This window comes from Dicentrarchus labrax, unplaced genomic scaffold (assembly GCF_905237075.1).
Source record: "Dicentrarchus labrax unplaced genomic scaffold, dlabrax2021, whole genome shotgun sequence".
Taxonomy (NCBI): Eukaryota; Metazoa; Chordata; class Actinopteri; family Moronidae; genus Dicentrarchus; species Dicentrarchus labrax.
Window position 1 is genome coordinate 8,432,619 of NW_026136703.1, and position 14,389 is coordinate 8,447,007.

The 14,389-nt window shown below is 41.3% G+C and overlaps 1 protein-coding gene across 2 annotated transcripts; it reads right to left on the bottom strand.

Annotated features, from left to right (window-relative positions):
• Positions 1 to 141: 141 nt before the first annotated feature.
• On the bottom strand, positions 142 to 13,800 carry maco1b (macoilin 1b). 2 transcript variants are annotated; one of them, XM_051395941.1, is made up of 11 exons: positions 13,394 to 13,800; positions 12,053 to 12,194; positions 10,719 to 10,845; positions 9,575 to 9,698; positions 8,722 to 8,900; positions 6,772 to 7,327; positions 4,554 to 4,712; positions 3,951 to 4,133; positions 3,703 to 3,823; positions 2,552 to 2,726; positions 142 to 2,429 (listed from the first exon to the last, which is right to left on the bottom strand). In XM_051395941.1, the coding sequence occupies exons 1-11, from the start codon at positions 13,471 to 13,473 to the stop codon at positions 2,227 to 2,229; spliced, it is 2,049 nt and encodes a 682-aa protein (XP_051251901.1). In that variant the 5' UTR covers positions 13,474 to 13,800; the 3' UTR covers positions 142 to 2,226. The 2 variants fall into 2 exon arrangements, with proteins under 2 accessions (XP_051251901.1, XP_051251900.1); XM_051395940.1 differs by having other exon boundaries at positions 6,772 to 7,330; positions 13,394 to 13,799.
• Between the last annotated feature and the right edge of the window lie 589 nt (positions 13,801 to 14,389).

Consider the following 14,389-nt stretch of genomic DNA (forward strand, 5'->3'; position numbering starts at 1 on the left):
GTAAAAGTAACAATGAGAAGAACGTAATTACAGATGGGCTGACAGCATTTGGGGTGTCATACTTGCATTAGTTTGAACCCCACGGGTTTGTAAAGCAGACCAGAGGAGTAAGTCAGAGTAACAGCAACAAGCAGAGAAAAGTCAATTTGCAAGAAAAAAATGTTTATTCCTTGTAAACCTCACAGAGCGAGAGCACAGCCAAGGTCAGACCTGGGGAGAAACAGAGCAGTGACTGCGGGCATAGAAAACAAAAAACAAACAAAACACTTCTCTATACTTTCAACAATCAGTTGACCAAACAACTGACTAAACTGCAATTTTCACAACATTTTTTTTTCCAGGAGCCAATGACAGCAATCTGAGCGAAAAAAAGCTTCTCCATTTACATTAGGTGAAAACCACACGCACAACAATGACCATTTCAGATGATGGTGAAACCATATCAGACTCTAGCGATTTTCTCCCTGCAGGAAAAACAACAATAACACCAGAAACAGGAATAAGGAAAACTGCTTTAAACAGCCACTTGCCCAACAGTTGCAAATACTGTAACATTCACAAAAAGAAACTTGACTTTCTAGTCCCTTACTTTAAACTACACAGTCTACTACAAACAGGTGACCACTCTCTCTACCTGCTTAACAGAAACTGCCATTAAGTGATATTCAACTGGATATTTGACAAACATGTCCGCCAATGTATTTGCAGTACATTCTTACACATTACTAGAGGAACAAGCATTCCAGTCTTGGCACTCAAACTGAAGTAGAGGATTAATTAAATAAAATTATTTAACTGTTATATTAAAGTTGGCTTTTTTTCAAAGCTTTGTTTACATTACACAGTCCGTCTTTACAGTTTTCCCTTTCAAACAGCGTGTTTTCTACAGTGCAACTTTAAACTGGAAATCAAAAAGGAAGGGAGGGCAGCAGTTAAACCGAGGGATTTGGAGTTTAACAGCAGTAGAGATGAGCTTCTGTGAGTGGACATGTGACAAGCCGGAGACCTGTGTGCAGTAGAGTCTGGAGGATAACATCATGTCAACATACTGACAATAGGCAAACAGGAGTATAATGAAAAGTATTGGATTTGTTGCTGTCCAATGTATCTGTTGAATGTGACTAACATAAGGGTCAAAGCTGCCCTTGAGTGGATGGATCAGCTTCCCTACCAGTTGGGATATCAGTAGGGAGTCCAAAAACCCACATCGGTGTCCCAACTTTGTCCCACTTCACTAGGCCAGGTCAACTTCTTATCCTTTCCAGCTTAGCCAGATGCTTCACCACTAATTCAGAAGGGTTGGGCCGTATCTCATCCTCAAACTCACTCTATGTCCTCAACTCAAGGCACTGTGATCATGACAACTGATGAAAGACTGTGCAGAGAACCGAGAAGCCGGCCCACTTGCAGACTTACCGCACTTTCTTCAACTCAAAAACTCATTAGGAGCTGCTTGGGTTCTTTTCTTTTTAAAGGTCTATGTTCCTGCTTACAAAAGAAGATCTTTTCAAACTTGTTGCAATCAACACTTCCAGCCTATTGAAATCAACACTTGAATCATAAAGAATGAACAAATAGATCCACACAATATACTTTAAAAACTATTTACCACCAAAACCCAAAGCAGCTGAGAGCAGGGTTGATTTGGCGTCTTATAAAATAAACACAACAGGGACGAGAGTCTGTGCCAACTTTGCACTACATTCCTCTGGTTGTACAGATGTTACCATACTACCTTGGGAGAAAACAATTGGTCAAAGAAATTTGGATTACAAGAAAGGCTGTATGATAAAGGAGAACTTTGTTTTCCAATTTTTAGGAGGGAAAAATCAACCTAAAATAATAAAGCAGCTATTCCCCAGGACCAAAGAGCAGGTAACTGGTTGCAGATGGTTGCAGTGGCGGTGGGAAAGGCAGAGCAACACCCTTGAGATGAAGATACATACCCGATTCTGTGAGGTTTCACTAGACACTTAAGAGAAAAAAAAAATTGGGACTTCCTAGTTGACGTGATGTCCGTTTTAAGTTTTTTTTGTCTTTTGTTTTAACTACAACAAATACAGTCACACAATACAACATCCTTCTGACCTGGCGAGGAGAAAAATAAAAACCCAAGAAAAACAACGTTCTCAGCCGCAGACATGCCGAGCAGATTAGAAGGTGATGGGCCTGCGGGGGAAAAAAATGATGGGAGGATTGAGGGAGGCGAGGGGTGGGACGAAGTGTTCACTTTTTGAGTGGCTGGTAAATGGAGGCGTTGGGGTCTAGGCCGGAGGGATTGGTGTCCATGAACTTGGAGGAGTAGTGGGGAGCCACAGGGGTCATGCTGCTGGTGTCGGCTGTGTAGGAGATGCTGGGCATGACGGCCATCACTTCGGCTATCTTCTGCTTCAGATCTTTTATCTCCTGGTCCTTCTGCAGGATCTGACCTGAAAACAGACATCAGCACATCAACACAAGATGACTCAGAATATGGTTCAGACCCACAAATATTTGTAGGTGTTTTCACACCAAGTATTGAATACATGTTGTTTGTGGATATCAGGCTGACCTTGTGCTATCTCCAGCTGTCTCTTGGCGTCTCCCAGCGCAGAGAAGAGGTCCAGTTTGATCCTGGTCTCTGCACTCAGGCTGTTTTCCAGGTGCTGGGTCTTGTCCTGCATGGCTGACAGCGCTGACATCAGCACCTCTGTGTCTTTTTCATTCTCCTTATATTTATGAAGCTCCTGAGAGATGTAGGAGAGGAGATACAGTTAGGGTCACACTGGCATTTAAATGGTCTGTGTAGGCTGATATTTGCTTTTGTAAGATTTCTAGCTTGCTAGATGGACGTGGCGAGGTTCAGAAGCAATGGGACAGTGCAAATTTGATTCATTTTTGTAACTTCTGTAAGTGATGTGAATAGAAATTAATTCAGTGCTGCATGGAGAAATGTTATTAACCAAAAGAAATCCTTTAATATGAGGTTTCCTGGGTACTCTTAGAAAGTCTATATGGTATATACAGTGCAACAACCTGTGACCGACTTCTACTGTTCTGCCTAATGTCTGAGCACTAGGGTTGAATATCGTTCACATTTTAGCAAGTCTGATTCTGTTCTATCAATTTGAAAATGAACAAGTTGAACTGTGTGTGTGTGTGTGTGTGTGTGTGTGTGAGAGAGAGAGATCATGGTGGGAACTGTTGGGTCTCTGTAAATAATTTTATAAGGAGTACGGTCCTGACCTGCTCTTTTTGAAAAGTGTCCTGAGATAACTTCTGTTATAAATTGGCGCTATACAAATAAAACTGAATTGAATTGATATGACTTGTTTATTTGACTTGTATACACTGGAATTATCTAGTTCTGGGGCACTATAACTGGGACAGAGCTCCAAGAAATGATCCACCATGATATAAACGTAAGCAGGTTATATTTTGCCTTATTACTTGTGTCTTTTGTGAAGCGTTGTCACACTTTTGCACACTAGCTCTGGTCCACTATATGGCAAAAGATATTTAGACCTTTAAGGTTTTTTTCCCCAACCAACAGTACTCTAGTTTTTTCTGTAAAGTTTTAATTTACTTTTACAATGTAAAATGACTGCTTTTGTCAGTGGAGTCTGGTTGACCATAGCGCCCATTGTTTTGGACTGAGTGTGTGACATCTAGTGGCAAGTTAATTTAACACATACAACCATTGAATTAATAATAAATCCTTACCTGAACTTTCAATTCAAGCTCTCTGATCTGGTCCTCCTTTAGCTTGATGTCCATTGTTAGTTTCTTACACTCGGTTTCTAATTCAGTGATCCGCCGCCGCAGCGTGTCTGTGCACTCCCCTCTGAACAAATGAGAGAAAAAAGTCAAAACTCCATACTAATAATAAATCATGACTTGTGAGAAACAGGCCACAAGGCAGGAGTATACTTGTTAATGAAAACTAAATTGTGTTTCAGATGAGCATCTACCTGGATGCTGCTGCTAGTGCTACTGCTCTGGCTGCTGTGGCCTCCTCTAACTTCTTTCGCTTCTTTTCATCTGCAAGTTGTTTCTCTGCGCTGGCTCGAGCCTCCTGCTCTGCTTTGAGCCTCTTCTCCAGTTGGCCCACAGCCTGTTTGTCCTTTTGCTTTGCCTGCACAGCATTATGGAGCCTGCACACACATAGCATAAAACAGCATATTAACAAGCAGTAAATACAGGGTGGCTTGATCAGTATTTTTTTTACCTGCAATCATTGTTTTTTGAAATGTGACGGTGTCTGAATCACATGTAGAGAATTTATTTGAGCAGCACATCCAAATTGCTTGATATTTATGATGTCATCCTTTTGAAACTAGATTGAAGTCTGCACCAGTCTGAAGGACCTCTCCAGCAGACATTTCCCAATCAGAAATGAACTTGTGGATGTAAAGCTGTTCTGATGTGATGATTTTGATGTGAACATCCTACAGTGTTATTTTATGCTGATGCATGACAATGAACACCCCAATGTTACAGTTAGTAATCACCCTAAACAAAAAGGAGGACTAGTGTGACATTACTCTGTGCTGGTGTGTAGTAGCCCCACTCACTTGTTCTGCAGCAGCTCATTTTCCTGGCGCAGTTGGCCCAGCTCAGTGCGTATGGAGCGCTCAGCGCTGCCCAGCGAGCCAATCTGGCTGCGCAGATCCTGCTCAACCTGCCGGCTGGCCTGCAGGTCTGCCTTCAACTTCTTAACATCCTGCTCCAATCTGTCCCGGGTGGGAGAGTGGACAGAGGAAGACACATTGACATGCTGCTTATATGAAATTCAACATGATTTTAAGAAAACTGCATCCTCACATTCCAAGTAATGTTAGTATCAATACCTGTATGTAGTTATGGATACATGATTCCAGACATTATTATAGCCCAGGCTTCTTCATAATAAAGACTAGCTTAAGTCTTAAATGAGTCACATACATAAGTGTAACAAAGAAAACAACAAATTTAGTTGGTGTTTCTGAGTGTTGGTGATGTCCTTAATTCTTACAGGAGCTGAACGTAGGTGAAGGAAGCTTCATAATCATTTCTATGTCCTACTCAGAGGACAGAATATTATCAGTTCTACTCAAACTTTCAGCATAATTTCCAAGAGTTTAAGATGTATGATAAAAAAAAACAAAGCTGAGACCCTAAAGTAGATTACAGATATCAGTATACATTTATGTTAGTTTGTCTTCTGACATCTGAGACAGTCACCAAGAAAAATCTTCAACAAAAATCCATAATGCAAAGAGCAAACCACTGACAAAGTTAGATAGAAATCCCAAACGTGAAGTGAAATGACATTTTTCAGCACCCTCAGTCCAATTCACACCAGCAAAAGACCCTATTAATGACCATCTGTGTGCAATATGCGGTTTCACAACTAAGACTGTTACAAGCTGATGAGAATATGGCACAGAGGCAGGCATTTATTTTGAAGGATCTGTTTAGGCTGTATAAAACACAATCAATTTTTGATGCTTTGTTTGTTTGCTCCAGGTGTGCCAGCTGTCAAAATGTAACTGCTGCACTAAATAAAAACACTGGAACCACTTAGTTTTGTGAGTGAAGCATAAAATAAACAAACCATAAAATAAACAGCGGCCTGCTAAAGAGTTTCAGTTAATGATATGCTGGAGAGAAACAACCGCAATGCAAGAAAAGGCAAATAAAAAAAACACATATACCAAGCTTCGAAAGTACTGCTATTAAATCAAAGGTTTGAATCCACATATTCTGTTCATGCTGGTGATGTTGTCCAAATCATGTTCAAATGCAACATGAGATCCACACTGATACTCCTCTGTTGAAACAGATATTATACAAAATGCCATAGGGCCATAGGACACTACAAAATATTACAGGAAACCATCAAAGGTCAGCTGTAATGGCAGTTTTATTTTCCTCATGCAGAGCTATTCCGCTGTAAAACATTTAGACTACTTGACTAAATTGAACGTAGGTCTGCTTTACCGGAAGGGTAAGAAATTCAAGGTAATGCGATTCTAATCCAATGCGCTGAAAAAATAAAAAAAATAATAAAATGGTTGTACACAGCCCTGGCTTTGTAAATGGGAAATGGATTGGACCAAGCCACACAAGACTTTTTATTTCAGCCTTTACAGCCAGGATTTGTGTGTCAGGTAGCATTAAATTACTTGTCCATGGACATTCGGCTTACTTTGTAGTTTGCCAACATATGCTGTCGATGTGACGTTAGCTACAGTAGCAGAAGAGTTGTGAGTATCGCTGTCTGGAGCTGCTGAGTGGCTCTGGGAAAGCGTCCCCGTCCTCTCTGTATGAAAGCTGTGCAGCAGAAACTCTATGGCAGTTTGTTAACCCACAACCTAATTTTACAGCTAAAAAGCTAACGTTGGTTACATCACTTGCTGTGTCGTTCGTTCTATATCATGGTATTTGTCATGTGATGGGATTTCTACAGAATCGCTTACCCCACCTTTACGTGTACAGTCTACAGTGCAGCTGTATTATACATAAAATACATCTATAAACATTGTGATTGAATTGGTCTTATTATCAGTATCCTGATGCTACATTCCTAGCCTCAACACATACTTGATAGTGGAAGAAATGCTTGTGTTTGAGACTGTATTTGGTCTCAAACCCAAAAGTTCTTAAAATAGTTCATTTCATAATATGTGGCCACAATGTATGTTTTCGTCAGTATTGTTTATTAGTTAGTATAGTATGGCACAGTGGCATACAGTCTTAATGAGTATGTGTCTCGGAGAGTATGTCTGTGTATGAGCATGTGCTTCTTACCTAACAAGTGCTTCTGGTTTGCTCAGCTGGTTGTTGGGAATACAGTTGTCTGTGGGATCCCTGTGGGAGCCACCTGAGGTCCCCTTCCCCACTGCTAACTTGTGCTTCTTGTCGTTCTTCCCCGTGGAAGAGGAAGATGATGGTACAGAGGAGGGCACGCTGCCGTTGGTAGCACTATGGCCACGGGGTGAGGAGTTGAGTGTTGCGGCATTGCTGCTAGCATTTTTGTAGTTTTTGGAGGAGGAGGAGGATGAGGATGAGCAGGAGGAATTGTTGTCCTCTTTAAGCAACAGGTTCTCTGTGCTGCCCAGCTCTGTGGTCAGTCTCTTGTTGTTCATATGGTTCTCCATATACTCCATCTCCTGGAGTTTAGAGTCCACTGATGATGGCAAGATGCTGTTGTGCTGCTTTTTAGCCTCCCCGCCACCCCTTCCCTCTTTCCCTTTTTCTCTATACTCTAACTCCGGCAGTGGTGCCGATGTCTTTTTATTGGCTGGGGCGCCATTCTGTGACACTGGAGGTGTGTCCACTTCAGATATTCCTTTAGCTGCTGCTGCTGCTATATGAATAAGGGGGAGAAAAAGAGGATAAATATGAAATATATATGACAACTGCCATGAGGCCAAAGCCAGTCTCTCTATCCTCTCTTAAGCAGTGTGTAATTATCCATAACTAAAACAGTTTTTTATGTAAACAGTGTGAGCACAGACAGAAGATTAACATGTGTTGCTTGTGTGAAATGGACGTACTTTGGCTACAACTGCATAACACACAGCTATGTTGTATTTCGAGTGATCAGTATCTTTTTCTTATTGGTTGGCAGTGAAAAAACCTAAAATTAGAGCTCCTTTCAAATCTTTGCCTAATCACAACCAATGACCAGACCCTCTTGTGATCATTATGTGCATGGTGTGTTTGTTTAAACTATGAAGCAGGTGCGTTCAACCACAGATTTTGAACAGAGAGGGAAATGCTGCATATGCTGCAAATGTACGTTGCAGTAATGTTGGCTTATTTGACTAAACAGATTCATAACAAGGCAAAAATACCTTTATAAAAGCCTTGTCCGAATAAAAAGTTCTGTTTTGAGGGTCCACGTTTATTGTCACCATCCATTAAATCACATGGACAGGACCAAAATCTCTTGGGAACTGTCTCTCCCAACACAAAGCCTAACAAGCTCTTAAAGGTCCAGTGTGTAACATTTAGGAGAATCTATAGTCAGACATGGAATATAATATGTTTTCAATAGCGTATAATCCACTGAATATAGTAATCGTTGTGTTTTTGTTACCTTTAGAATGAACCATTTATATTTACAAACGCTGCAGGTCAGCATTCCTGTTTTTTCACGTTTCACTGCCACCATGGTTTCTACTTCACAGTTGGAAGGGGAAGGTGAAGCGACAGAGTTTTGACATGCCACTACATCCTACACACTGGTCCTTTAACAAAGCTACCGATGGATTTTACAAACTAAGACATAATTCAAACACATACTCATCTGTATTTATCACGCTTTCATGAACCACAACAGTTAATAATAAAAGAGCAACACCATTTCAAAACCTCACATTACTGAAGCAGTGCCATGCAGGACTTCACAATACCACACACAGAACAGGCATTCCTTCCTTTTTTCAGCTTTCTGCTAGCTACCTGCCATCTCCATCAACTGACTGATGCAAGACTGACTGGCAAACCTTTCAACTACCCAATCCATGTATCACAACTGACTCAAGACAATGAGCTAGCTAATCAAACTGAGAAACAACGAGATAACACTATGTGCCTACTTGACGAAATGTCTATTTTGTGATTTTTACATGTTTACCTAGTCAAATAATATTGATTATATTGTTCAGTCCTAGTAGATCAGAGGCTCAGATTTCCCTAACCAGGTGCGTCAAGTGTGCAAACAGCATGCATGTATGTGTGTTTGAATCTTACCTTCTTCTGCTTCTCGCTCTTGCCTCTGAAGCATCTGTTGCTCTGGAGGCAGAGCCTGCTGCAGGAGCTGCATATAAAACTCATTTTCCTTCTGCACCTCCTTCTGCTTCCGGAGACGCATCTTATAGCTTACATAGCTCTTGAAGCCAAAGCCCAGCGTGACCACTGGGTAGCCAATACTACAGAGATGGACACAAGAAACACACTCATAAGTCTACTCTTTGTGATACTTTTTGATCTATGACCAACGTACTGATATGATCAAAGAAACACTGCTACAAAAATGCACTTAAGTTATTAATAACTGCAACTTAACAATAAACAGTCCTTCATTATAGAATGGTAACAGGTCACTTTCATAGCATAATATAGGTTAACACAGCAAATTAAGATCCAAATGGTTTACATAGAATCTAATAAACAGTTTTCTGTAAGCTAATGTCAAACATAAATCATTAATTCAGTGGTGCACAAAACTGCATGACAAAGCAAGTGTTTCTACAATTACTGCATCTTCCTAAAGGAGGTACTCATTTTTATAGTTCCTCCTTGCACAATAAGGAACATTTAAGTAAATTCATTCTTTAATCTATTCTCTTGAAAAAAAGGCACATGGCCCACCACAAAACCTGCCATGTGACACTACTGATGTAGTAATGCAGTGTGGAGCAATGAACGAAGCTGTGTGAAAACTAGATTAGTTAATATAATGCTGTCTTTACTTCACATCATTCTTCTGCAGCACGCGGACACATTCATAGTCGGCACTAAACCGAGATGTGCCCTTCAGTCAAAGCACATCGGTCAAGGACAGCGTTCCACCACCCCAAGTTAAAACAGAACAACAGCTCACCAGTGTGCAGCAAAGGGACGACACAAGTCCACATGGAAGTTCTTCAGGTCTTTGAATCTGATGGCTGCCTCTATGTACACAAATAGTATCCATAGAGACACAGTGGGCAGACAGACGCCTCTCTCTGAAAAAAACAAAGCAGGACAAAAATGTTATGAAGGGGTATCAAACATCAGGTACCACTTGAATTGTGTCCATAGCAATAAGGGGAAAAAAACACTGTCTTGATTGTCCCCCCCCCGCTGTGAGAGTCCATCTTGGGCTCTTTATCTTATGTTTATTAAATATGCTTTACAATTTATCTGCAGTTTGAGAGTGAATGGTCCAACCACTACTTTAGCCAGTGTACTGAAATTCAGCAGAATCTAGTATACACCTTTAGTCATGAGAGTAAATAGAGCTGTCCCTTTTCCTCCCACATACGGTCAGAGCAGGTATACCATCCTTTTACACAAACCATTAACACTAAACACAGAATTACAGACAATACTCATTGTCTCCTTGGCTGCAATAAACTCACTTTCAGCCCCAGGCTATAGAGTGGTAAGAGATATTAATACTCCTGTGACATCCTATGGATGTGAATGTCACTGATGAGTAACAGAGTGCTCTGAAAGCAACTGGGGGCCAGTATGTGTTTCTCCCTCCCCCAACTGGCACTAGGGTTTCAATCTGACACCTGGCCTTTGGTCAACACAGGGGGATACCGCTAAATCAGACTGACAACTAATCCGCAGAGTGCAGCTCACTTACACGAACCATGCAAAATTCTAAGAAACAAGCCAACTATTTGTAAATAAGATAACATAATGTGCATGGGTACTGCACAACGCTCTTCAGACCTGCTTTTTCCTGAAGCGCAAGGTGGAAGAACACCACAAAACAGTGCAAGTTCTAAGAATTAGCGTGGTCTATCATTTAAGAGAATGATTTGTTTTAATCGTTTTTTTCCCTTCCTTTCTTTCTTTCTCTTGCATTGTTAATGTAGTGTAGAGACAAAGGGTGTAACCATGAGGTACCTTCTCCTGTATGATTTACAGTAGTTTTTTCAAAATGTCAATTTAATCATCGGCATTTGCCAATTTCTCATATACAGTATTATTACTAACAAATATCAAAACACCAATACATTAGATATCTTTACCTGTGTGCCAAACATACTGCACCCACACATAGGTACTGGCAGCAAAGAATAGCCATTGCACTGGGATGAAGAGGAGGCAAATGATGTCCGAGGTAAACGCAACGCACACAAAGAATACTGAGAAGGCCTGTCGGGGAGAGGAGAGGTTGTTATGATCAACCAGCATATGCAGTAAAGAGAGATGTAGGTTGTTTGTGCTTGTTAGTATTTAATGCTCAAAACTTCCCACAATTTCCTTAAAAAAAGAAAATGCATTCCAGGCTTAAACCAGCCGTATGCTGTTGGACACCAGTTAATAGAAGGGTTGGTTGCCATATCTTAATTCTTTCTAATGAAAGCAATTTGTTACTGGGCAATTTAATTTAATATTTCATTGATGAAAAACTATACCATGAATGCTTACACTTTTGTTCTCTCTTTCTGCATTTGTGTGAGACACAGAAATACCAACAAAAATACACCTACACGTTGCATTTCAATAAGAACAACAATGGACCGAAGGTAAAATAAACTACAATAGAATTAACATTAGCATTCAAAGTTTAGATGGAAGACAAACAGGATCTGTAGTTTGTACATTATATCAGATTATAGTTATGATCCTAAGAGGCAGCCCACAAGGTACAAGTGAAAACAGCTTGTTGTGTTTTGTTTTGGCCCAACATTCATAATCTGATCATCTGATAACCACTGTACACCTGCAGCAGCACTCTCTACCTCTGATATTTACAGCTGCTCTCTCCTGTTTAATTGGCCCTGGTTGCTCCAGATGTCCTCAAAAGGTTTCTACTCCTTTTGTTTAAGTCACAGAATATGCTTACACACAAACAAGAAATCTGATTGAGAGAAATAAAGTAAAACAAAAAAATCTCATCTTCTAATCAAAGCTGACACAACTGTTGTTATGTTTAGGTTGAAGCATTTGGACTGACTGAAGTTCTGTAGTGTGTAGTGCTGCCACTATATGTGATGCTTTCTTTCATCACACCATACTGCTGTCTTCTTTGTCATGCACTTCTCTCTTGTGCGAACTCTGTCAGAAGCCCAGTTGAACATATAGGTATGTGGCCAACAAGTCATATTTCATTAACCATCATAACCTGGTTACTTGTGGTGACTGTGACAGCGCTGTGGTACTGAAGACCTTCAAAACTCAACATCTCAATGGGAAAATCAGAACAGGATGATAATCTAAGTCCATAATTATAGCATATGTCTGCTCACATCTAAAAGTTGAGTGTTGAACAAAATGTTGGGAAAATAGCTATGTCTAAGACCTTGCTCTTTTCGCCAGCTTTATGAAACCATAATAATATCAGGACATAGCCACTCACCAGCCCCTGGTATCTAAAAGAGTCGTACACACTCCGGATGAAGAGCCAGAATGGCCAGAGGTATTCAAACCTGAACTCCAGTACAAAGTCTGCCAGTAGCACCAGTGCCCACACCACCAGGAACTTCAGGTACAGGAAGGTACTAAAAAAGGAAGAGGAAAAATTGGATGACACAAGATGTTTTGAAACACAAATACACAAGAATGGTCACAAGAATGTCACAGGTTATTGTTGTCAGGTCACTCAAATTTACCCGTAAGAGTCAATATATGGCAGGTCAACATTAAGTCAATACATCAAAGTCTTTCAGGTTTATTGTGAGTGTGTGTGTGTGTGTGGAGAATCAATCAAGTATAAGATGTACATATGGAGCCCATTGCTGCTGTCTGACAGATCAAATGCCTGTATGCATTGCTCTTATTCTAAGTGGCTTACGTTACAAAATGTAACTGGATGTATATACAGAACTAACACACAGAAATGTACTAAATGTCTGCAGTCGCAGCTGACATTTCTTGTTGAGCACTGAGACCCAGAAAGTGACTCAGTAGGGGTGCTCTTTGATCTCAAAGCATGACTGTTTTATGTAGGGGCACCTGCTCAATAATTCAGGAACTGCCCCACATCTCTAGATGCCACGTGTGTAACTATTGGCCTTTAGCGTTTGGTTTATTATACACTTAGGAAGTCACACAGAGGTGGGACCTGTCAGGTTTGACTGGGAAGGACAACTAAGTAACTTTAAGTTATCCAAACTGAACAGTGCAACACACGCTCTTGTGAAGTCAGACTGACTGACCGCAGTCTTAGCAACTCATGTTTACAATGACTGTTAACATAGTCTATTACTGGATATTACAGGCGCATGTGGAGAAGTTGGCAATGAGCAGACAAAGCTGCTGTTGTGCTAGCTACCACAAGTTACCTTAGCTAACAGTGAAGCGGCTAATTTTGACACGGCTAGCAGATGACAACTGACGTGGGCAAACGGGAGATAGTCGGGGTCGTTTCATTAGTATCCACAAATCCACCACAACTTATTTCAAACAGTAGCGTTGCCGTGAAAGAGACCTTGTGACACGGTTCAAAACAGGCTGTCTCTCGGCCTAGCGCTACAGCTAGCTGAGCGGCTAACGTACCGCCAGCATACACTACGCTGCCGCTAGCGGCTAGCGGCTAGCTAGGTTAACAAGCTAGCTGGCGGTGGCAGTTCATTGACATCAATGGTGACGGTGAGGAAGTTTTACGTTCTGCAGCTATAAAGCCGCAAGCATCTCCATTCAGTGTCCTCCTCCATTACTGTGGTGAGGGAGACCCCTCCGCCCGGCTCCGTTCAGTTACCTGCCGTATATACCCTCAGTGATTCGGTTCCGTTTTAACGGCCGTCGGAGTTTGCTGCAGTCCGCATTGCGCCGCTTCATCCTCCTCCCCTTGGCTTTGGCCTTCGAGTAACGACTGTAATCTTATCCAGTTTTCTTGTGTATACGGACAACGATAATAAATGAAGTGCCTGCGGTATATGTCGCTGTTATTCTTTTTTTCCCCACTGGAAACAAAGAAATAAATAAAGGACTCTATTCGGGAACCTCCTCTTTTTCTGTTAGCGCAGACTCAATGAGTCCAACCCGCGCTGTGGCTTACGTCCACTTGTCAGACAGCTGCTCTATCCAATCAATCTATCTGCAGAGGCCTCTCTCGGTGACGGAGATAGAGATGAGCCATTAATGTTGCACAGTGGCCTGTCGCTCCGCTCTCCTCCACCATAGACAACAGGCAGGAGCGAGGGGGCGAGGGCCGCGGTGTGCGGGACGTCTCCCCGTTGAACCAATCAGATTTCTGTGGACAAATTGGGCATCGCTGATTGACCAATGAGCTGATCGCGGAGGCGGGCTTTGTTCTGAGAGTTTTTCCCCCCTTTGGTTTATTATGAGCAGAAAATATGCAGTCTTTGGGACAAAATTCCCTTTGTGCCAGATACAAAACATCCATTCCAACATACGGGGGTTATTTATACCAGGGCCTTTGTGTGTGGTTCATGGACTATCAATGGACAGACTTGTCCCCAGGCTTTGTAAGCCATCTATGTTTTGTTGCCAGGTTAAAATGTGTACGCGCGCGTGTGCGTGTGTTTGACTAAAACGTGTGGGTTGCACTTATCATCGCTTATCATATGATTAACTTTACTCATGGGTTTCTATTTCTCTTCAGCACCATAACAACGTGGTGTGATAAAATAAATTAAATAGCGTAATGATTGTAACAGTGTAGATGAATAAATATAAATAAGTAACATTAAAGGCTAATAATGCTGCATTGTGTTCAGTCCCTCCTCTTGGA